The sequence below is a fragment of the Antechinus flavipes genome, chromosome 1, assembly GCF_016432865.1.
Source record: "Antechinus flavipes isolate AdamAnt ecotype Samford, QLD, Australia chromosome 1, AdamAnt_v2, whole genome shotgun sequence".
NCBI classification, from domain to species: domain Eukaryota; kingdom Metazoa; phylum Chordata; class Mammalia; order Dasyuromorphia; family Dasyuridae; genus Antechinus; species Antechinus flavipes.
Window position 1 is genome coordinate 311,222,607 of NC_067398.1, and position 25,920 is coordinate 311,248,526.

The window sequence follows — 25,920 nt, forward strand, 5'->3', positions numbered from 1 at the left end:
TTTCATTTCATCCTTCTCCCACTGTTGAGCATTTGCATAGGATACCACCCATGCCGGGAAGAGTTCCCCTTATATGTCTACCTTTTGAAGTCCTTTTCCTTCAAAGTCCACTTCAGGCATTACTTCTTCCATAAGTCAATTTTCCAGATTATCCCAGCTGGAAATATACCTTCCTCCTTGAATTTCTCAGACTATTCTGTCTGATTCTAAGCCCTTAGTAATAAGTGTGTATATGACATTTTAAAAGTTCAAGAGATGTCATTTTATTTTATTAATAATACTAGCATTTTATTTTTAAAATTGTTCAAGGATACTCTAGAATACCAAAGTCCCCTCATAGAACCTACTCAATGCTTGAAAGGGTGGTGGTGTTCCTAAGGGTGGCAATCAATTCTAACTGATTAACAAGAAATTATGAGAAGTGAACCAATTCCAGTGAGGATCTTGGGATAGTTACTACTGAATAGCCAAATTGTGGCCATAGAAACCTATCACATTTTCACATTTTTCATCTGACAAAAGAGAGAATCCACATGCTTCCAGACCTGTCAGAGTAAACACAAGGAGCAGGAATTGACCCCTTCCCCTAAACTTAAAATTTTTAAATTTTAATTAGATCTCAACTTGGATAAGTCTTTCTCAATATTTCCCACACTGGTTAATTTCTGGATGAAAAACTAGAAAGGGGGAAAACCTTGGTCCTAATTCAATAATTAATTATTAAATACAATAGAGAAATGATAATTCCTCTCAGGTATCATAATTATTTATGTGCATATTCCCCTGCTAGATTGTAAATCCCTTGAGGACAGGGGTTGGGTCATTTTCCATCTCTGAAAGAATTAGAATAGAATCTGTGATTTCATCTGATCAAATCCCTCCAAAAACAGAAGATACACACACACACACACACACACACACACACACACACACACACACACGCCTAAGAATTGTCTTAGAGAATTTCCTGAATTATCCTCACAGAGAGCTTAAATGACCTTCCAGAGTCACACAGCTTTTAATTGTCTTCCTCACTTTGTCTCAATCTCCATCCATTATGTCACACTGCCTCTCATTTGTACATAGTAGATGCTTCACAAATGTTTATTAGCTTAGATTGGACTGAAGTGAACCAAATTGAAAAGATGAAGAAACAAAAGAAAGACAAAATCAAAATGTCAGAAAGCTAGTTCAGGCACTGGAGCTTGAAACAGTCATGGACAAAAAACTCACCACAAATAGTATATACTTAGCATAACCTTTTGTAAATATGTCAGAGCATGGGGGCTATGACCACTTTAAGGATCAACTTGTCAGGAACCAAGCATTATCTCTCTTCCTGCTCCTAGAATTCATTGGGGTTGGGTTTCTTTCTTCTCCCTATTAGTTATGGCAAGGTCCCCCTAATTTCTTTTAGATTTGGTTGCTTCATCTATAAAATGGGATTATATTTGTCCTACCTATCTCAGGGTTTTGATGAGGAATAAATGTGATCATATAAGTGAAGTGCTTTGTAAAATATTACAAGTTATTATTGTCATTATTTTCCTTTGACATTATTTTATTATTAATCATAATAAATGCAATTAAAATAAAATAGATCTTTACCAGTGCCAAAATGTTCAAATTCCTTGTAGGTCACCAAGTTCAGTTTTTTGGACCATAGACCTGAGAACTAAGAAAACAGAGGCCCATTGACCTAGACCTAAGTTACCTAACTGATAAACCTTATTAACCTTAGTTGACTTATTTGGGCTTGACTTCTGACCTGTTTCTTCCAGAATCCAACCATTTCTGAGGATGGGAATGGGGCTAGGAAAGGAGTTTGAGAAGGCAAGGGCCTACAGTCCTGGAACTGGTTCTCCAACACAGCACTCAACCAAGATGTAGCATGGGAAAAGAGTCTGACCCACCTTGACAGAGATGCGTCCATGAGCCTGGGGAAGGTGAGCAGCCAGGAACCAGTCCCCAGGCAAGGGGCTGCTGACATTGAAGATTCCTGAAGTTCGATTGGGCAAAGTCCAGCTTAGAGTTAATGAGAAGACCCCTGGCACCACTGTATCCGGTGGAAAGTGTGTGTTCAAAGGGTTTATTACAGGAGGTGCTCCTGAGCGGAAATACCTAGGAGATACATGAAATGAAAGACCAAGGACAAGAAGGGGGGGAGAAGACAGAAAATGGAGTAACAAATAGGAAATGAGATTTTTAAAAATAATAAAAATAAAGATATCCAAGTCATAAAGAAAATAAGCTCGAACTGTCCATTGCATACCCAACCACCACCATTAGCAGACTTCATATGGACCACATACCACCCCCTCCCAAATCAAGGATTGAGAAAATGGTCAAAAGTCAGGGAATTTGGGATTGAGATAAGGCTGCTGGTCTACTATCAGGATATGAGGTCAAAGGATCAAGCTATCAGAGGTCCAGGGTTAAGATGTGCAGTGAAAAGTCAAGAATACTAGATACCCCTTACCCTTGGCTAGGAATTATGTTTTTTAACTTTTGAAATGTCTTGTATTATATGAGTATAATTAAGGAACCTAAGGAAGGTCCCTCCCCTGAGGATCCTGAGCAATGAGTCATCAGAGCAATGCTAGGAAAGTGAGTGGAGCTAGAAACCCGAGTCAGGAGGAATCATTCATTCAGTTCAGTCATTTCAGCTCAGAAAATGAGCTGGCAGCTGGCAGCACTCTGCAGACAGGAAGCAGGAACCCTGTGGGTGGTCTAGTGGGGGTAGACAAGCTTTCAAACAAGAAGAGACAGAGAGTCTGCTTCTAACTGCTGAAGAGCTGCGGTGATGAAGAAAGATACCAGGTAACTAACTAGTGCCCACAGCTGAGACATGGCCACTGGACAGACTGAGCCAAAATCAAAAGGTCGTAGATTTAGAGCTGAAAGAACCCCCAAAAGTCATATAGTGCAAACCCCTTATTGTAGAAAATGAAGAAAGGTGTCAGAGGAGGGATATAAGCTTAGAAGATGAGGTAAAGCCAAGTTTCACCAGCTCTAACAACCAACTGGTGAACACGTTTCAGAAAATCAAAAATGACAGTGAGAAAGGAGCCCAGGCAAGGGTAAGATTCCCAGAGAACCAGAGTCAGAATGATCTTCCCCAAGAGAATGTGGGCTCCTTAAAGAGAGGAATTGTTTCATTTTTTTCTTCATATATCCAGAACCTAGTACAGTACATGTCAAGTATTTAATAAATACTTGTTTAATCAAACGAATAAATAAAAAACTATTTATTAAGCATTCATTATTCGCCAAACACTATGCCAAGCCCTAAAGATACAAATACAAAAACATCTATCCTCAAGGAGCTCACCTTCTTCTGATAGAGAAGTCATATGGAAGGGAGTGATACAAAAGAAATATTTTGGTTTGGAAACTTATTGAGCAGAAAATGGATAGAAAGTTAACCTCAGGGTTCAAGTTCCAGCTCTTACATGGACTGATTCTGTGATCCTAGGCAAGTGACTTAAATTCTCAGTGTTCTAGGCAACTTTTTCTCTTTTTAATAATAGCTTCTTTTATTTTCAAAATATATGCAAAGATAGTTTTCAGTATTTACCATTGCAAAACCTTGTGTCCCAATTTTTTCTTTCTCCTTTCCCCCTTCCCCTAGAGACCAAGTAATCCAATATAGGTTAAACATGTGCAATTCTTCTAAATGTATTTCTATATTTATGGTGCTGCATAAGAAAAATCAGATAAAAAAGGAAAAAGTGAGAAAGAAAAAAAAAACAAGCAAACAACAAAAAAAGGTGAAAATACTATGTTGTGATCCATATTCAGTTTCCTATAGTCCTCTTTCTGACTACAGATAAGTCTCTCCATCACAAGGCTATTGGAATTGTAGGCAACTCTCTAAAAGAGCTGAAGAGATGGTACTAGCTGCATTAGTAGAGGAAGTTTCTTTGATGAAATCACACATCCATTCTTTAGCCTTAAATCACAAGGACATTAAGTAGAATGAGACTAAAATGACATATCCTTTTGAGGAGCATTGAAAGAATTGGTTTGACTATGGTTCAGGAACAAAAAACATTGGGGAAGAGGGTGAAGGAGAAAGAAAGCCATTTGATGAGGAGAGGTAGCTGCAGCCTGGACCCAGATATAGCAGGTAACTGAGGCCCCCACCAATCAGAACAGAAGGAGAAGTGGGGAGCAGCTTACAGAAGTTCCAGGGAGAAAGGGAAAGAGTTAAGTCTTCCAATGAACAGATGAATGCCTGAACTAGGACAAAGGAGATATCTGCAAGGTCAGTGGAGGATATCTTGAAGCTCAGGACAAGACTCTTTGGAGCCATGGAGAGAGACTGGGGCAGAACCCACAGAAACCAAGAGCAGCTGCTAATCAGAAGGACAGTAATCCAGGCAGAGAGGGAATGGTTTTTAAGACTAGGAAGTATGTTCTTGGAGGGACTGAGGGCCCCACTTGATCTGGATGTGCTGCCAACCCAAATCTATCTCAGGCTAGAAGGAGAGTCTCTTTGTTTGGCTTCCAGACCAATTCAGAAACAAATACTCAGTAAAGCTTTTCTTTGGCTAGACTTCTGCCTTTGAGGCTTAGAGTAGTACAAGGTCATCCAAGGGATCCTTATCCCCCCATGGAGGGAATACAAGTGACTCACAGGTAACTCTTTGTACATTAGATGGCCTTACTTTCTTGACAAAATCACTTTTTAAAATATTTGGAGTTGCTTTGGGATTGGTCAGGAGGAGTTTCCCTCACTTCAATTACTACAGAGTGGGGGGCTCATTGTATGCCACCCCTTCATAATTAGTTGCACCTAAATGTAGGTAGGGTCAGTAGAAAGAGCCCCAGATTTAGAGGCAGAGAACCCAAATTCAAATCCTAATTCTGTGAATTCTTACCCACCTGCCCCTGGGCCGGTAGTTTAAATTTTCTGGGCCTCACTTTATCCATCTTTTTGTTTGTTTGTTAGTTTTAAGGGGAGGAGGGGGATTGGACTAGATAATCTCCCAAATCCTTTCCAGTTCTAAATTTACAATCTTATTGATGCAGTTTGATTGGTCTCAGTTTCTGGTAGGCAAGACTTTAGTGGCAATAAGAGTTGTTAAGAATCCTCTTTAAATTGGCTGCAGGTTTTAGGAGTGAAAGTATTCACTCATTCCCAAATTATTAATTGCAAAATGAAAGTTTATTGTTGGATAGAAATCAGTGTACCAAGAGACTGACTTCTATAGATGCAGACCTATTGGAAAATGGAGTTTTGGCACTGAGAATGCTTTCTCAGTGGGCAGAAGGATCCTGGCAACTGAAAGTGACAGGATTCTCAAGCTACCTAGGCCTATCTGCAAAGACCTTAGTTGAGGGAAGCTGTTATATTGGATATTTTGGTGGGGGCTAGGACAGCCTGAGCTAATCAGACTAGGATCTCGGGCTTAGATTCTTATCAGTTTTCAGCCAGGATCTCCTAATGGAATTAACAACACTTCAAAGGGGTGCTTTTTGACCAGGATTTCTAATTGAATCAAAGGCTCTGGCATCCTGGAAAGATAACTTACTTGGGAGGATATGCCTTCCCCAGGAGGGGCTGAGACTCTGAAAGGAATCACAGATAAAAAGGAAAGACAGTTTCTTAAAGGGACCACAACTTATAGCAAAGGAAACAGTTCCCTCCTGCTTCACTATGATCTTCATTATACCAGCCCTAGAGAACAGGAGCTTGACAATTAGGAAGAATTATACAGGGGACAACTCTAGATTTAATTTAATTAAGTTTAAAGAAAGATTTTTTAAATTAATTTATTTTTAATATACATTGCTTTATGAATCATGTTGGGAGAGAAAATCAGAAGAGAAAACCATACGCAATTCTTCAAAATATATTTCCCCATTTATCGTGCTGCACAAGAAAAATCAGATCAAAAAGGAAAAAATGAGAAAGAAAAAAAAGCAAGCAAACAATAAAAAGGTGAAGAGAAAAACAAAAGCAGAAAGAATTAAACATATCATGTGTTGATTGACATTCAATCTCCATAATTCTTTTTCTGGATGTGGATGTCATATTCTGTCCAAAGTCTATTGAGATCTCTATTGAGAGATGAATCACTAAGAAGAGCAAAGTCTTTCATAGTTGATCATAGCACGATCTTGCAAACAATGTATTCCTGGTTCTGCTAGTTTCACTCAGCATCAGTTTGTGTAAATCTTTCCAGGTCTTTCTAAAATCAGTTTGTTCATCTTTTTTTATAGAACAATAATATAAGGAAAAATTTTCTAATCTTTAAAAGTTGTCCAAAAGTAGAATGGGTTGCTTTGGGAGGGCTGTATTCCCCATTACCAAAAGACTCCAAATGAAAGCAAGATGAACATTTGTTGGGATATCATATATTTCTCAGATAAGAGTTGAGCTACCATCTGCATCCTGAGAGAGAACTATGAACACTGAATGTGGATCAAAGCAAAGTTGTTTTAGTTGTTGTTTGTTTGCCTGTTTTTATTTCCTTTCTCGTGTTTTTTTTTTTTTTCCTTCACTTTTGATCTGATTTTTCTTGTCCAGTATTACAATTATGGAAATATGTTTAGAAGAATTGCACATGCTTAATCTATACCAGATTGCTTACTGTCTTGGAGAGAGGAAGAAAGAGAGAAAAACTTGGAACACAGGGTTTTGCAAAGGTGAATGCTGAAAACTACCTTTGATTGTATTTGGAAAAATAAAATACTATTTAAAAAATAAAGCTGCTTAATGAGGACTTTTCCCATTCCCATCTAAAAAGAAATGATATGAGTTGACTTTTTTTTTATGCCATAATTAAACCACCTTTTAACTCTGGGAATTCCTAATAACTTTCAGTAAAAATCTTTACAGATACCAAGTTCTCCATGTATATACACTAGATTAAGGAAGAATGAAGGGGAAAAGGCCAGGGCACAGCCAAAGCACATATGCAAGTAGATGTGTAACACACCCAGAGACTTTAGAAGTAACCCCACCCAATAAGAATACCTGGGTGGGACTAAGGATAACAGAGTGTACAGAATGAGTCAAGGTAGAGATCCCTGGGAGTTGTTTGGTGGGGAAGGTGGGACAGGAAATGCTGGGATATGGTAGTGATTACCACTCAGTAATATGGCCTGAAGACTAAAGCTGGAATATAGATGATGATGGATAGTAATTGCAAGACTTCCATCATTCAATTAATCAGATAGCCACAGGTCAAAGCCTAGAAAGGAGGAATGGGACAGTCTTAGTTAAAAAGGTGATGCCATTTCAGATCTAAATGAGAATGTCATCCAAGCAGATGATACATACATACTAGTCCAGCAGGTCTTGGAAGATGTCCTTTATAAATTACAGAAAGACCACTGACGCATTATGTAATCTGAATGACATTACAATGTTCTCATATTCTCAGTGTTCTGACATTACAGTAATGACATTACAATGTTCTCCATATTCTCGGACTATGGAATCTGGTCTTCAGATTTTCCCTCTGTCAGATTAAATTGCATGCTTCCTCCCCCCTCTCTCCCCAAGTCATAGCACCTCAGAACTTGTCTAAAATGTATGGAAATGACAAAAAGAATACCAAGCAAGATGTGGTTGAGAACCCCATCATCATTAGAGTCATTCTTCTTTTTCAAGAAAACCTGTGGTTCTGGTACAGGAAGTAAATGAAGAGATGAATCCAAACTCAATGAGAATTAATCTTAATTAATTCCCAGACTGGTCTGTTTCAAATGAAATAAATTTTTCCTACCAGGATTTGGCTCGGTGGCAAAAGGCAAAGATGACTCCATTTCAGAGAGACTTAGCATGTCCTCAAATTCATGGTTGGTTACTAATACTCTCTGGCATGTATATAATACTTAAAGATTTATGGAATGTTTCATATACATTATCTTATTTACCTTCATGACAATCTTGTGATGTAGATAAGTAGGTATTATATGCCAGGCAGCTCAGGCTTAGAGAAAGGAAAAAAAGATTTTTCTAAAGTCATATAGCTACAAAATGTCAGAAGTGGGATTTTTTCTTGGCTCCAAGCATACCATTTTTTCCATTTTACCATACTAAATGCATAGACCATGTGAGCTGTTTCCAATCTTAGTGTATATCAAACAACACTGATAACAGTACCCAGAAGTGAACATTAGCTTATATATGCCAAGTCATGGCCAGGTCATATTGTTTTTAGTGAACAAATTTACCACAAAGGATAGCTTAGGTCATATACAAGGCAATTTGCTCTTTTTGAGTTTATCAGTATTTAAGCATAGAGCCTAGTTCTCAAATCATTGGGTCAGAAACCAAGAGGACAACCCTAAAGGGGCTGTAAAAATTGGTCTTAGTAATGGAATGCTCACACATTTCATGAGGTCTTGGTCAACAGAGTTCTCCAAAAGCCCAAAGGAACAAGAAAATATGGGATGGAAAGATCCAGGTTCTATTTAGATAGAAGGAATTCTAGGGAAGGCTGACTAATATCCCACAGCACAAAATGGGTTTTTTTCTTTTGATGATGATTGGACATTCAATCCATTCACTCACAAGGGAGACACAAATTTAACATTATAGAACCGCTTATTTTTTCCACCTGGAGAAAAATGGGCATGGAATTCTCCATTCTTTTGCATTTGCTTAGGAATCTTAAGGTAGGATACAGAGAGCTGATCAAGATGGTGTCTTTCAGTGGAGGGTTCCAAGTTGAAAACCCAGCCAGACCTTGATTCAGAAGCTCTAGTGGATCTAGAAAGGCAGAATTATGGCCACTTCCTCCTCAAGCATATTCATCCCAGATTGACTCATAACTGCTTTCCTGGAACTGGTTCTCATTATTCCAGTCCAAGTCCTGAGTTGAAAGAACTTATATAGCCTATGATTAAATCCTAATAGGGATGATCAAATATGAAAGACTCTTACTCTTCTCAGTAATTCAGTGATCCAAGACAATCCTAATAAACTTTGGATTAAAAAATGCTATCCCTATCCAGAGAGAGAACTATGGAGACTGAATACAGATCAAAGCATATTGTTTTCACCATTTTTTTTCTTCTATTTTTTCTCAGTTTTTTTTCCTTTTGTTCTGATTTTTCTTTCCCAAAATAACTCATATGGAAATATGTTTTTAAAAAAATGAATGTACATGTATAACCTAAAAAAATTTAATAAACCTAACATGGAATAGTACATAGCATAGTACATAATTCACAAATGGTTCAACTTGAAGTCATCAAATCCTACTTCTGGCAAAATTTAATAACTAAACAAATTATACAACCCAAATTATACAATCTCTTAAAATCTCAGTTTTCTCATCCTTAAAATTTGGGGATTAGACTAGATGGTCTATAAGGTCTCTTTCAACTCTAAAACTATCATCCTATAAACTCTCAGTCTCCTTCCATTTCTAGGTCTTCAAATACCAGATGCAACTTGGTCTCAAAAGAACTGTGTAGGAAACTTATAGATTAAGAGCTAGAAGGACCTCAGAGATCATCTTGTCTAAACCCCTCATTTAAAGATTTATAGATAGAATTCCTTCTATTGTATTTTACTGACTATTCTCAAGCACATGGAAAAAAGTCCAAAGGCTGAACCATCCAGTCACAATATCAAACCTTCATGTGATCTCTAGAAAAATGAATGACATCCAGATAAGAAAACTGAGATCAAGAAGCTTCCTAAGTTTCTAAAGTACCACTTCTCCACTCTAACCTGACTGATGTAGCACTAAGTTACAGGTATAAGAGTAATTGAATTCTACCAGATGTGGGGCCTAGAGCTAACCTTGTTCTCCTCAGTTGGCTGGAAGTGCTATTCCTGAAATGTATTTCCTTCCCTTTTAGCACTTGAATGCTAACCTTGAAATTATTCATTCCTCAGCTCTAAGTGATTGGTAAATATAGATAGATAGATAGATAGATAGATAGATAGATAGATAGATAGATAGATAGCAGACACATATATACATATGCATACATATACGTATATGTGTGTACATATATGTATATCTAGATAGATGTAGTTATATAGATACACACACACACACACACACACACACACACACACACACACACACACACACACACTTTTGTGTGGAGCTCATTTGGCTCCTTAGGAACAATCACCTGCAGAGGCTCAGTATACAAGGTCATCAAGCAAACGGTAGTGACTTGATACACAGTAATACAGCTAAGAGATTATGGCAGAGTGCAGGTGCAAGCAACTGTTGATATTTGTAGGACAAAGGCAGATAATTTTTCAGGCTGAGATATAATTGGAGGCTGAAGCCAGGAGATATTCAGCCAAGATAGTGGGGGCAGGGCAAATCTGGGATGAAAACAGAGCCAATTTTCTTGCCAAAGCAAACAAAATGAACAGATGATGGGAAGAAAACAAAGATATGGTCAACAGGCTAGCTCAGGATCAAATAAGATAGAGGTACTAGTAACAAGCAAGTAAAGGTTTTGATTTCAACTCAGGAGTCCTCTAAGTCACAGAACAAAAAGACATGTTTGAAGAGGCAGAGAGCTCTAAAAAGGATGAAAAGGTACCACCTCTGCCTCAAATTCCACCTTCATTTAGAACAGACAGCAGGAAATTTTTCAAGAAGAGCACATTGTATGGATAGAGTCTCCCCAAGAAGTACAGGTTTTTGGGTTATTGTTTTTTTTTTTTTAACACAGTTCTTCCATCCTCTGTATATACCCAATCCTAGTAAGGACAATCTACTCAGATCTTAAACTTAAAGGGACATTGCCTACAGAGGAGTATGAGTGCATTAGAAAGAGCCAAGACTCAAGAGGATCTAGATTTATATCCTACCTTTACCATTTATTTTGCTGTAAGACCTTGAGGAAGATACCTTACTTCCCTAAGTGTCAGTCTCTTACTACATATAAAGAAGGTATTAATATTCATGCCATATACATTATGAGTTGTGATAATCAAATGAGATAATGAATGTAAGTACTTTTAAGAGCATAAATGTTAGTTATTATAATAATAATAACAGGGACTAGGAGGCAAGAATGGGAGATCACACTATCAGGGAGTGGTTGAAGGTCAAAAGTTGAAGACCAGGTTTACTCACACAGTCACACTTTGGTCTGGGCAATGGTCCCCAAAGGTGCCCCCCTGTTCCTTGAAGATGATGAGATTCCAGACAGCCAGGACCGTGTCCTCAGGGACATGGAAGTGGAAGAGCTCAGTGCTGGCAAAGGAGCGAAAAGGACTCAGCTTTCGGGGTGAGCAGGTGGAGTAATCAGTCAGGAAGAGGCCCCCTGGGGGAGATTAAGGGGTAGGAAAGAGAAAGAAAGAGAGAGGGAGAAGGAGAGAGAGAGACAGAGAGACAGAGAGAGAGGGAGAGAGAGAGAGAAAGAGAGACAGAAAGAGAGAGACAGAGAAACAGACAAAAACAGAGACACACAGAGAGAGACAGAGAGACAGAGACAGAGAAATAGAGAGAGAGAAAGAAAGAAAGAAACAGAGAGACAGAGAGAGACAGAGAGACAGAGAGAGAGAAAGACAGAGAGAGAGAGACAGACAGAGACAGAGAAAGAGAAAGAGAAAGAGAGAGATAGAGACAGAGAGAGACAGTGAGAGAGAGAGAGAGAGAGAGAGAGAGAGAGAGAGAGAGAGAGAGAAAATGTGTAATATCTCAAATGATAATACCCAAGCCCATTATGGCAACTTCCAATAGACCCTCCGAGAGACAGAGAGAAATGAAAGTTGAAGAAAACTCTGGTTCTCAAAACTCTCTACATAAGGATCCCCTGAATCCACTACAGTGACCTAAATCAATTCTCTGTAACTAGGTTGTGAGCCCTAAATCCTCCATAGTTACCCCAATATCTCAAAAATAACCACAATGAGCCCCTTAATGAGAACAAAAGATAAGGTCAAGAACTAGAAGGTGCTATAACAGTTATTTCCCAAATCTCTACACAGTAACCAAAATAGACCTTTACTCCACCCCAGTCACATGCTAGCAAAAACTGTACCCTCCTGCTCCCTCTAACAATAATCCCAAAAGGCCACCTGGGGAATGGGGGAGGGAGAAGGGAGGGAAAGAGGGAAGGAGAAAAGGAAAAAGATCAGGAGAAAGGCAAGATGGGAGAGGGAGGGGTGGTGGGAAGAAAAAGAACAGGAGAAAAGGGAGAAGAGAGGGGAAAAGGGAGAGGGAGAAAGAGAAGAAGAGGGGGAGGAAGAGAAAGGAAAAAGGAGAGAAAGCAAGAGGGAGAGAAAGTGAAAGGAAGGAAAATCAGGAGAGAGAGAGAGAGGAGACATGGGGGGAGAAAGCAAAAGGGAAGGGGAAGGAAGAGTAAGAGAGAAATTGCTATAATAATAATAATAGCAATTATAATAAAAATAATAATAGCTAAGATTTATATATGCCAGGCACTGTGCAAAGTACTTTACAATTATAGTCTCATTTGAGATGAGGGATACCTTGGGAGGTAAATGCTACTATTATCTCCATTTTACAGAGGGGGAAACAAAAGCAGAGATAGGTTGTGTCAGGCTAGGGTTACACAACTAGTAAGCATCTGAGGTTAAATTGGGATTCAGGACTACCTGATTTCCAGTGTCCAGACTTTTATCGACTACACAACCTAGCTACCCCATAATGATTACCACGATGACTAATAGTTGTCCAATATCTTTTGCTTTCTTACCTAATATCCTATAAGTGACCCAGAAATCTTCCATTGTCATCCTATAAATTTTCTACAATGACCTCTCCATAATAGGGTTCTTATACAGAAAAAGAATCACAGAATTTCAGAATTAGCAGGGACCTTTGGTGGTTTCAATCTGCACCCAGAAAGAATTCCTTCTAAAACATACCAAGTTTCTGCCTGAAGACCTTCAATAAGAAAGGAACCCACTCCTCTCTGAAGCAATCTATTCTAACATATAGATAGACCTTACTATAAAGAAGCTTCTATTTGTATCACATCTAAATTTGTTTACTTGAAACTTACACCCATTCCTTTTAGTTCTAAAAAATCTGAAATGCAACTGAACAAGACTATTCCTCCTTCCATAATACATCCTTTCATGGGCCTGAAAACAGTTACCATATCTCCTCTGAATCCAACTCTAAGGAAGTAGCAAATACCCAAGAAAATTGTTCTATATGAAGTTAAGCCATGCTGAGATAGACACAAAAAGTATAGAGTTTCTTCTGAGACATATAGGAAACTCATTCACTACAAGTGATTGTGAGTTTTCTAGGGACCTACAGCAAGAAGATGGATGAATAACCCAAGAGAAAGAATACAAGAGATTCAGGTCTAGGAATGAGGAGGGTTGAAGATTAGCTCTTAAAACAAAAACTAAGAGATGAGTGAGTTAAGGGAGAACCCTATAGCTAGCTATTTTAAAACTTTAAAAATGCATTTGGGAATAAGAGGAAGCAGAAGTCCCGGAGTACCACAAGATCACCACTACTGGAAGGACTTCAAAGGATGTAAATATTCAATGACCCAAGAATCTCAGGTAATTTCCTTTATAAACTAATTACTCTTATTAACCAGCTACTAAACTCCATTTTAACTACCCTGCAGAAGCTCGCCTTCTAAACTGTAGCATCCTAGGATTCCTCCTATTTTACCCTACTTATGGCTCTGGAAGGTGGTAAAAAAAATCATTCCTAATGAATGTAAACCACAACATAGTATTTCCACTCTTTTTGTTATTGTCTGCTTGCATTTTTGTTTTTCTTCTCAGATTTTTTTTCCTTTCTTTCTAGATCTGGTTTTTCTTATGCAGCAAGATAACTGTATAAATATGTATACATATATTGGATTTAACATATGCTTTATCATATTTAACATGTATTGGACTACCTGCCATCTAGGGGAGGGGGTAGGGAAGAGAGGGAAAATTGGAACAGAAGATTTTGCAAGAGTCAATGTTGAAAAATTACTTATGCATATGTTTTGTAAATAAAAAGCTATAATAATAATAATAAAATCATTCCTAGCTCTGGAAGGTGGTAAAGAAAATCATTTCTAACTAGAAAAATACAATTCTAGTAAAAACCAGCATGGCTTGTATTCTAAGAGTCCCAAATGGCATTGAGACAAGAGCACTAGACTTGAAATCAGGAGGTACCTAAATCCCACCCAATTTGGACACTTGCTAGCTCTGTGACCTTGCAATCTCATTTAACAACCTCCATGAGTCTTAATTTCCTCACTGATAAAATGGAGACACTACATATAGTACTTACCTCATAAGGTTGTTGTGACAATCAAATGAGAAAATGTATTTAAAGTACTTTGCAAGGGCTCTATAAACAACAGCTTTTAAGATCTTGTAACTTTGTAACTTTCCTCATGTCTGTTATTTTTACCTCCTGTCCAACTCCCTGTGGTTATGAGTAATAAAAACCCCGAGAAAACCTCAAAAGACCCGTGAGATTGTTCAGGAAGAGATAGGGTCGAAGGAGTTAGGAGCCTAGTTTGCTAGAAATCAGAGGAGAGAAGACCCTGGCCAGATGCAGTAAGTGGTGATAATAGGACAGGAGGAGGCAGATCTGATTTCACAGCCCCAAAGATATGACCAGAACTCCAGGAGACCATAGTGACTTCAGGTGACACTTCACTCTCCCTCACTATATCCAACCAGTTGCCAAGTCTTATCAATTTTGCCTCCACATCTCTCAAATCCACCCCTATTCTGCACCACCATAGTAATTATCTATATAGCTTGACTATCACAATAGTCTTCTAATTAGCCTGTCTCCCTGAAAATGATCACCATAGCCAAAGGAAAAACTATGGAGCCTGAAGGCAGAAATGAAAGCATACTTTTTTTTCACTTTTTTCTTTTTTTTCTTATGATTTTCCCCTTTTGTTGAGTCTTCTTTCACAAAATGACTAATGTGGAATGGCACAATTGAACATGTATATATAACTTACATCAGATTGCTTGGTTTTGGGGGGAAAGAGGAGAAAAGGATAGGGGGGAAGAAAAATTTGGCACTCAAAATCTTACAAAGATGAATGTTGAAAATTATCTTTACATGTAATCGGAAAAAAATACTATTAAGTACAAAAAAAAAAAAGTCTCCCTGCCTCAAGGCTCTCTTATTCCTATCCTCTACATACTTGCCAAAGTGATAGTTCAAAACACAGATCTGACGTTGTTATTCACCTATTCAAAAGCTCAAGTGGCTCCCTATTGGCACTAGGGGAAAATAGAAAAATACAAACTCATCTAAGGCCATTCACATTCTGGTTTCAACCTACCTTTCCAGGTTTATCATACACTATTTCTCTTTTGACACTCTACATCTCTCCCAGCCTCCAAATTGATCCACGTGCTAAACTCATATAGAATAGTCATTTCCCAACTCTATTTATGAGTGCATAGATTTTTCCCTTGCCCAACATGCACTCCCTTCTCATCTTTGCCTGTTAGAATCTCTAGCTTCCTTCAAAATGAAACCGAATAAAACCTCCAAATACTAAAAAGAAACTTCTCTTTTGATACTCAGTTGCTAATTATTAAAATGACTTTGTAAACTCTATTTACTTGTATAAGTGTATGTGTGTATATATGTGTGTGTGTGTGTGTGTGTGTGTGTGTGTGTGTATGTCTAAGTGTATCTGTATATGTACATGTTGCTTCTCTCAGGTGTCTGAGCAGATACTACCTTTTGCATTTGTATTCCTAGCCTTCAGTAAAGTGTCTGGCATCTAGTAAAAGTGTCATTGTTTATTATTTGAATGATTGATAGCAACAGATGATTATACTGCCCATGGAGATCTACAGAACATGCTGAAACTATAGTGTAGAGAGGGGCAAGCAACTGGTTCTCTGTGTATTAAAAGGTACAAGTTTTATAGAAGCAGTTCCAAGATGGAGACCCCCAAATACCAGGGAACTCGAGAGAGAAACTCTTGGGAGAAATTTGATAAAGGTTACAGAGATTAGAAGCCCAGTTATCCAACTGAGGCTAAGGATATTAAGGATGATGGGGACTACTCAGTGACAGTAGCCAGAACCAGCTCTGGATAAGTCCCAAGGATAATTTGTGAAATACAAAACCTCAAGTGACAAAGGAGCAGGAGGAAGCTCCAAAGGCTCAAATAAGAAGACCCCAAGAGGGTAACTTTGAACTAAGTATGGAGAGACAGACAGATGTACCTAGGCTGAGCATTAGAACCTCAATTCAAGAATCAATCAACAAGTACGTAATAAGCATGAGCTATATGTGCTATAATAAGCACTATAGTGGTCACTCAGATTACAGATAAAAATGAAACCATCTCTATCCTCAAGACATGTGTGTGTGTGTGTGTGTGTGTGTGTGTGTGTGTGTGTACAACATATGGAATGGGAAAGGAATGCATTAGCAGCTAGGAGATCAGATAAGGTTTCTTGTAAGCAGCGGCATGTGAGCTGAGCTTTGAAGTAAATGAAGGATTCTGAAACAAGAAGATGAAGAAGGAATCCATGCATGGGCTGCAGCCCCTACAAAGGGATAGAAAAGATGAAAGGAGTGTCAAGGGTTAATCATGGCTCTGAGGAAAATAATCTTGTAAAGGGAAGAAAATGAGGTAATATGACAAGCAAAGCTAAAAAGTTATTGAATTAAAACTGAGATTAACTGCAAGAAAACTGGGAGATGAACACAAAGGATTCCCCTGAATAAGGAGATGGTTATATGCTCCGGCATCTCAGTGGCATAGTGGATAGAGTGCCAGGCCTAGAGTCAGACTCTTCTTCCTAAGTTTAAATCTGGCGTTGGACATTTATCAGCTAGGTGAAAAATATTTGCCTCAGTCTCTTTTCTGTAAAATGACTTAGAGAAGGAAAGAGAAAACTATTTCAGTATCTTTGCCAAGAAATTCCAAGTGGAGTCATGAAGAGTCAGACAACTGAAAAATGACTGAACAGCAACAAATAAGCCCCATATCTTCTTATGTTTCTCTGACCCCATATCTTCTTATGTTTCTCTGACTGGGCACAGAATAGCAGAAAAGCCCCCAGGAATTGTTCAATATGTACCTTTTCTAATAAGTCCCAAATATTAGTGCATCCTAGGTGTCTTCCATTCTCTGTAGTTCTCCTCCTGCCACATGTTAGGGGCAACAGAGCAACAGAAGGAAATGTCAGACCTCTTTTTCCAGAAAGCATCTCCTGGGAAAATTTTTAAATAGTGCCTATATGAGGTCTTCACAAGGATCAAATTTAACCAGGAATATTTTGTAGATCAAACTATGCACTATATCCTGAGACGAGTCAGTCTTTCATCACTATGGTGTTAAGAGATTTGACAGTCAAACAGTGCCAAGCAATTAAGGTGAATGCTATGGAAAAAGACCTAAACATGATATCCCTTGATATACTGTATCTTCTCTCCCAGGAGATCTGACAATTAGTAATTGAGCAGAAGCACCAGACTGTCTTTCATGCAGAGAGCAAGTGAGCCTGACCTTCCAAGAGAGATAAGAGGAGATAGGCCCAACCAACAGGAAAGAAAGGAAGATTTACTTGGCAAAGAGCCAGCAGTCCCCACTGAGAGTAAAGAGGAAAAAAAAAAGGGAGATTCAAATGGACATGTGTGTTATGGATGTAGGAAACTAAGACATTTTTAATTCAATTACACTGGAAAGACCAGAGCCAGGAAGATGGAGCTCAAATTTCCCTAGTGCTTGAATGTATGCATTTTGTAAAAGTAGAGGAATGAGGAACTTTTGTCAGAACCAGAGCCTAGATTAATGGCAGAATTGAAAAGGAGCTCATCTGTACCATGACTTGGAAAGAAACAGAGCTAGCTAAAACAGGGCTGTATTTGTCTAGCCACAGCAACTGCTGCCAGTGGGCATTAATCAGGCCAAATGTTATTGCAGAGCCTCCTGGCAGATATGGTTTTTTGTGGATTCAGGATTCAGACCCAGGTAAATCTATCCTCTTTTAGGAAGGATACAGGTGTATTGCTTTGGAATCCCTAGGACACTACTCTGATGTGTACACGTTTCTATCTGCCTTTCCCAATATATTACCCCACAGGAAGACATTCAAGAAAGCTATGTGCTGTGATGACATTTTCCTTTTCTTGGGACATCCTAGAATCTGAGAGTTGTAACAGTGATGATGATGGTGGTTATGGTAGTGAAGATGATAGCATTTATATAGCATATCATGAATCTCAAAGTATTTTATTCATTATCTCATTCAGAATAGCCTTGTGAAGTAAATATTATGGTATTATTCCTATTTTACCAATAAGGAAATGAGACTCATGGAGGTTAAATCAATAGTTCATGGTCTTACAGTTCAGTATCAGAAGTGGGATTTGACTTCCTGACTTCTTGACTCTAAGTTCAACATGGCATCTATTACACCATGCTGCCTCTCAAGGATCTCAGGACTCATCCAGTCCAATCCATACCTGACTGAAATTCTCTGACAAGTTATTATACTTAGCTTCCACTGAAAGCCTCTGTTTTTATATTAATTCCCCCAGAATCTGCTTCCCTATCACTTCTACCCATCATACTTAGCTTTGCCCACTAGAGCCAAACAACATTAACTCATCTTCCATTAGACAACCTTTCAAACATTTGGAGACTGTCATCATGCATGTCTCTCCCCTTCACCGTCTTTTCTCCAAGCTAAACACCCTCATTTCTTTCCAGCAATTATAACATGGCATACATAGTCTCCAGTCTGCTATTTATACTTCCTTTGGCCAAAAACTCTGAGGGTCTTCCCCTCCCAGATTCATTCATTCACTCATTTACTTTAGATTTTTTTTTTTGGATGAAGTAGATTTTCTTTGCCTCAATTGCCATCTAGTCAATCATTGAATAGGTGCAATTTCAAACAGATCTACTGAAAACCTTAACTTAAAAAAGGCCAAGGTCTCCCATTTCATTCAGGGCCACCTTCAGTCCTAATTTATATCTTGCCACTGAACACGGATGGCTCTGGAGGGGAAAGTGAGTCAAGTATCCTTACCCAGCCCTCCCTCACTTAAATCCAATTCACTTGCATGGCATCACCTCCCTGATGTCATGGTCCATCTTCAAGAAAGAAAGACAAATAACAGTCTCCAGTCACTTTATTATCCTAGTTGCTCTCCTCTGCACATGCTCCAGAATGTTCTTGGTTCAAGCCCTCTTCATTTCTTGTCTGGATTACTGCAATCACCTCTGAAGTCGTGTCCCTATCTCATATCTCTCCCGACTCCAATCCATCCTCTACAAAGCTGCCAAAGAGATTTCTCCCTAAAATAAAGATATTCCCATGACTCAAATTTATGAATATGATCTCTTCAATGTGGTTACTACATCCCCTCAGCCAAAGTGAATGGATTTTCTTCACATTGTTTGTTCATATCAAGTAAGTCACCACCACCACCACATTAATAGCTAACATTGGGGGCAACTACATGGTACAATGGATAAGAGCACTGACCCTGGAGTTAGAAGAACCCGAGTTTAAATCCAGCCTCATATACTTACTGTGTGACCCTGGGCAAATCATTTAACTCTGATTGCCTTGGGAGGAAAATAGCTAAGCTAACATTTTTATAGTGTTTATTACATGTCAGGCACTATGCTAAGTACTTTACAATTATTATCTTAGGGGAAGATAGCTAGATAATATAGTGGAAAGAGGACTGACCCTGAAATCAAGAGAACCTGACTTCAAATTTAGCTCAGGTACCTAATATGTACTAGCTGTGTGACTTTGGCAGTCACTTAACCCCAATTGCCTTGCCAAGAAAATTATCTCACATGATCTTCACAAGTAAGTTGGATCTTGCAAGGTGGATGCTATTTTACAAATTCATTTTACAAATGAAGAAATTGAGGCAAACAGAAGTTAAGTCACACTGTTAATATCTGAGTCCAGATTTAAATTATGGTCTTCCTGACCCCAAGCCCAGCACTTTATAGACCTAGATTCCCCAACAACTGATATAGGTCTTTACCTAATGAATGTTTCAGTAATATGTTTCACTTATTTTTTTGGTAATGGGGTGATTTCATTTATTAAAGTAACCCCTACTCTTATGTATATGTAGTGTTCCCCATTAAAGAGCAAAGACTTTTACTTTGTCTTCATCTGAGCAATACTTAAGACAGTGCCTGTCACACAGTTACTATTTGTCCTTCATTCTAGAAGAGGATCATGACATCAAAGTGTGATGCCATGACATGTGAGTTAAATTTAAGTGAGGAAGGGCTGTGCAAAGTCACTTGCCTCATTTTCCCCTCCAGAACCCTCTGGGTCCAAATAAACTGGAGTTGGCCCTGGATGCAATGGGAGATCTTGACCTTTTTAAGCTAAGATCTTCAACAGGTTTCAGTTTGACTGAAGCCACAGGAACTTATTGTTGGTTATTGGATTGCTTTGGCATTATCCTTCCCAGAACTGCTCACTAATACTACAGATATGAGAACTGTATTTGGACCTTCAAATCCCAGCTCAGCTATTTACTATTTATGAAATGATACAAGTGAATTATTCTCTCTGTACCTCAGTTTCTTCATCTGTAGGTCTGGACTGGATGATTTCAAAGATCCTTTCCAGAAGGGACTCCTATAAAGGACTCCTATGCAAGTTTAATAAAGCTTGGATAACCATTTCCACATCACTGGCATCTCCTACAATGCCCCCCATGATATTCTGCATATCATCACTCCTTGAAATGAAGTTCAAAATCTTCATAATCACTTACTAGCTCAGCCAATGCAAGTTTTATTTCATCTGAAGATGGTCAAGTTCACTTTCCCCTAGACTATTAAAAAAAAAAACTTTTAAACTAGGTACCCAAAGACGCCGGGCCTACCACTCTATCCAATAGAGAGAGAACATGGCTTCCTCAGGAAAATCCACCTGCTTGGAAAGTCTAAATGATTAAAGATAGGGAAAAAGTGAACAGCTTTGTTTTAACTGGGCTCCAGAATTTCATTGATGTAGGGAATTTTCCTTGAGGAAAAGCCTTCTATCAATAAAGATCGCACTTTTCCAGTGATTTACAGGCTTTCAGTTCTCTTTCATTCATTCATCCAGTATATAACCTTGATAAAATTAAACTTTCTGAAGTCAGTTCCTAATTATTATGTAATAACTGTGTTTTCCTTGTCACTTATACCTGTGAGACCCATGGGCAAATCACTTAAACACTTTGGGTCTGTCTCTCTGGGAAGCAAGATTAGATTCATTCACCTGTAGTGTCAGATAATTGTCTAAGACATTTCCACAGTGAGAGGCACTTTGAAACTGATCCTATCAAGCAGTGGTCAGGAAGATACACTTGATAGTATTCCAGTCAGAGGAAATAGGGATGAGGATAGACAGATTCAAAAATCAAAGAAAGAAAATTCCTTGGAAAATTCCTGAGCAAATGGGAACTAAAAAGAAGTGTCTGTTGTAATCCATTTGTAAATGATTTTCAGGGAAAATAGACTTGATTCTCCTTAAGAGACATATAGAGGACTTCCGGTTAAGATGGCGGAGAGGAGGCTCACAGTTGCATAAGCTCCGCGCTTTCTCTCACTATCCACTTCATTACAAGCCTCTGAATCAATGCTTGACTGAAAAAAACCCACAAATAGTTACCAAGAGAAGCCATCCTTGAGATCCGCCAAGAAAGGTCTGTCTTTACTGGAGGGCTGGGGCGGTTTTAGATCGGGCGCAGGCTGAGGGCAGCGGCAGTGAGAGCACGGGAGCAGAGCTGAGAGGGGGTGGGGAGTGATCGTAGCCGTCTCTGCGGGGAGAGCTTCGCTACAGGTTTGGAACCTGCAGCAAGTCAACAGCCCAGCAGAGAAGCTAAAAACACCGGGGCTGAAGAACACAACCGCAAACAGCTGGAGTCTCTCAGGACCTGGCCGCTCCCCCCTCCCCCCCCTCAGTGACTCAGCACGCTTTGGGATCTCAGAGCGCAGGCGCAGCACAGTCCTGCTAGTGCCGCACTGCTGCCCCCTGCAGTCTGTAGAGGAAGCTCGATAACACACCCAGCCCCCCCCCAAAGAAAGACTCCAGTTTTTTCTGTTTTTCTTTGGTAGTTTGTCTCTGATTAATAGACAGAATGAGCAAGAAGCTGAAGAGGACTTTAACCCTTGACAGCTTCTACACAGATAGAGAGCAGACTCTAAATCCTGAGGAGACTAAAAACAGGCAGTCCCCAGGTGATTCCCCAAAGGAGGAGATCGTCTGTTCCTCAGCACAGATGAACCTCATAGAAGTGATTAAAAAGGCTCTCACAAGGGAGCTAGAAGAAAAATGGGGAAAGCAGAGTGAGGCTTGGCAAAAGGAGAGGGAAGCTTGGGAAAAGGAGAGGGAGGCTTGGCAAAAGAGCCTGGAGAAGTCAGTTAAAGAGAGAGTGGATAAAGAAGTAAAATCCTTGAAAAATAGGATTAGTGAACTGGAAACAGAAAACAGCTCTCTAAAAAACAAAATTGGCGAAATGGAAAAAAATTCCACAGAACAAAAGAACTCAATTGGACAATTAGAGAAAGATTTTAAAAAAGTGAGTGAAGAGAATACTTCACTGAAAATCAGAATTGAACAAGTGGAATTGAATGACTCGAGGAGACAAGAAGAATCAGTCAAGCAAATCCAAAAAAATCAAACAATGGAGAAAAATGTGAAATACCTTCTGGGGAAGACAACAGACCTGGAAAACAGATCCAGGAGAGACAATCTGAGAATCATTGGACTCCCAGAAAAACATGATGAAAAAAAGAGCCTGGACACTGTCTTCCAGGAAATTATCAAAGAGAACTGCCCAGAAGTCATAGGAACAGAGGAAAAAATAAACATTGAAAGGATTCATCGATCACCCACTGAAAGGGATCCTAAAATCAAAACACCAAGGAATATAGTGGCCAAATGCCAGAACCCTCAGATGAAAGAAAAAATATTGCAAGCGGCTAGAAAAACCCAATTCAAGTATCAAGGAGCCACAATAAGGATCACCCAGGATCTGGCAGCATCCACATTAAAAGATCGAAGGGCCTGGAATATGATATTCCGAAAGGCTAAGGAACTTGGTATGCAACCAAAAATAACTTACCCAGCGAGAATGAGCATCTTTTTCCAGGGAAGAAGATGGACATTCAACGAAGTAAGCGAATTTCATCTATTTCTGATGAAAAAACCAGAACTTAACAAAAAGTTTGATCTACAAATATAGAACTCAAGAGAAATCTAAAAAGGTAAAGATTAATCTTGGGAACTATATTTTGACTATATAGATGTATAAAGAATACATGTATACCTTGTTCTAGAAATTGATGTGGAAAGGACATTGTACCAGAAAAAGGGTAAAGTGGGGGTAGTACATCTCATGAAGAGGCATAGGAAACCTATTATATCTGAGAGAAAGAATGGAGGGGGATGAATATAGTGGGTATCTTACTGCCTTCAGAATTGGCTTTAAGTGAAAAATCTTAAGACATATTCAATCTATGGTGAAACTTCTCCCATCTCATTGAAAAGTGAGAAGGGAAAAGTGGAAAGGGAAGGAATAAGCTAAGCGGAAGGGAATACGGGAACTGGGAGGGAAAGGGGTAAGATAGGGGGAGGAACTCTAAGGCAGGGGGAGGGACACTAAAAAGGGAGGGCTGTGAGAAGCAAGGGGTGCTCACAAGCTTAATACTTGGAAGGGGGGGAAAGGGGAAAGAAGGGAGGAAAGCATAAACCGGGGTTAACAAGATGGCAAGTAATACAGAATTGGTCATTCTAACCATAAACGTGAACGGGGTAAACTCCCCCATAAAGAGGAAGCGGTTAGCAGAATGGATTAAAAGCCAGAATCCTACAATATGTTGTTTACAGGAAACACACCTGAAGCGGGGAGATATATGCAGGTTAAAGGTAAAAGGTTGGAGCAAAATCTACTATGCTTCAGGTGAAGTCAAAAAAGCAGGGGTAGCCATCCTGATCTCAGATCAAGCTAAAGCAAAAATTGACCTAATTAAAAGAGATAAGGAAGGACACTATATCTTGCTAAAGGGTAGCATGGATAATGAAGCACTATCTATATTAAACATATATGCACCAAGTGGGGTAGCATCTAAATTCTTAAAAGAGAAACTAAGAGAGCTGCAAGAAGAAATAGACAGTAAAACTATAATAGTGGGAGATCTTAACCTTGCACTCTCAGAATTAGATAAATCAAACCAGAAAATAAATAAGAAAGAAGTCAAAGAGGTAAACAGAATACTAGAAAAGCTAGATATGATAGATCTCTGGAGAAAATGTAATGGAGACAGAAAGGAATACACTTTCTTTTCAGCAGTTCATGGAACTTATACAAAAATTGACCATATATTAGGACATAAAAACCTCAAACTCAAATGTAGTAAGGCAGAAATAGTAAATGCATCCTTTTCAGACCACGATGCAATGAAAATTACATTCAACAAAAAAGCAGGGGAAGTAGACCAAAAAATAATTGGAAACTAAATAATCTCATACTAAAGAATGATTGGGTAAAACAGCAAATCATAGACATAATTAATAACTTCACCCAAGAAAACGATAATAATGAGACATCATACCAAAATGTATGGGATGCAGCCAAAGCGGTAATAAGGGGAAATTTCATATCTCTAGAGGCCTATTTGTATAAAATAGAGAAAGAGAAGGTCAATGAATTGGGTTTGCAATTAAAAATGCTAGAAAAGGAACAAATTAAAAACCCCCAGTCAAACACTAAACTTGAAATTCTAAAAGTAAAAGGTGAGATCAATAAAATTGAAAGTAAAAAAACTATTGAATTGATTAATAAAACTAAGAGTTGGTTCTATGAAAAAACCAACAAAATAGACAAACCCTTAGTAAATCTGATTAAAAAAAGGAAAGAGGAAAATCAAATTGTTAGTCTTAAAAATGAAAAGGGAGAACTCACCACTAACGAAGAGGAAATTAGAGCAATAATTAGGAGTTACTTTGCCCAACTTTATGCCAATAAATTCGACAACTTAAATGAAATAGAAAAATACCTCCAAAAATACAGCTTGCCCAAACTAACAGAGGAAGAAGTAAATATCCTAAACAGTCCCATCTCAGAAAAAGAAATAGAACAAACTATCAATCAACTCCCTAAGAAAAAATCCCCAGGACCAGATGGATTTACATGTGAATTCTACCAAACATTTAAAGAACAATTAACTCCAATGTTATATAAACTATTTGAAAAAATAGGGATTGAAGGAGTCCTACCAAACTCCTTTTATGACACAGATATGGTACTGATACCTAAACCAGGTAGGCTGAAAACAGAGAAAGAAAATTATAGACCAATCTCCCTAATGAATATTGATGCTAAAATCTTAAATAAAATATTAGCAAAAAGATTACAGAAAATTGTCACCAGGATAATACACTATGACCAAGTAGGATTTATACCAGGAATGCAGGGCTGGTTCAATATTAGGAAAACTATTAGCATAATTGACTATATCAATAACCAAACAAACAAAAACCACATGATCATCTCAATAGATGCAGAAAAAGCATTTGATAAAATCCAACACCCATTCCTAATAAAAACACTTGAGAGCATAGGAATAAATGGACTTTTCCTTAAAATAGTCAGGAGCATATATTTAAAACCATCAGTAAGCATCATATGCAATGGGGAAAAACTGGAACCTTTCCCAGTAAGATCTGGAGTGAAGCAAGGTTGCCCACTATCACCATTATTATTTAATATCGTATTAGAAACACTAGCCTCGGCAATAAGAGTCGAGAAAGATATAAAAGGAATTAGAGTAGGCAATGAGGAAACCAAACTATCACTCTTTGCAGATGATATGATGGTATACCTAGAGAACCCCAGAGATTCTACCAAAAAGCTATTGGAAATAATTCATAATTTTAGCAAAGTAGCTGGCTACAAAATAAATCCCCATAAATCCTCAGCATTTTTATACATCACCAACAAAACCCAACAG

General features: G+C 38.5%; 1 protein-coding gene across 2 annotated transcripts in view; it reads right to left on the reverse strand.

The window, feature by feature from the left end:
- TMEM8B (transmembrane protein 8B) overlaps positions 1-25,920 on the reverse strand; it is an 86,256-nt gene that overhangs the window by 39,218 nt on the left and 21,118 nt on the right. The window contains exons 2-3 of one of the 2 annotated variants that reach the window (XM_051964845.1): positions 11,076-11,265; positions 1,914-2,121 (exon numbers count right to left, since the gene is read on the reverse strand). In XM_051964845.1, coding sequence (XP_051820805.1) covers positions 1,914-2,121; positions 11,076-11,265 — 398 coding nt within the window. The remainder of the gene's footprint in view (positions 1-1,913; positions 2,122-11,075; positions 11,266-25,920) is intronic. The other variant, XM_051964858.1, reaches the window with a different exon arrangement.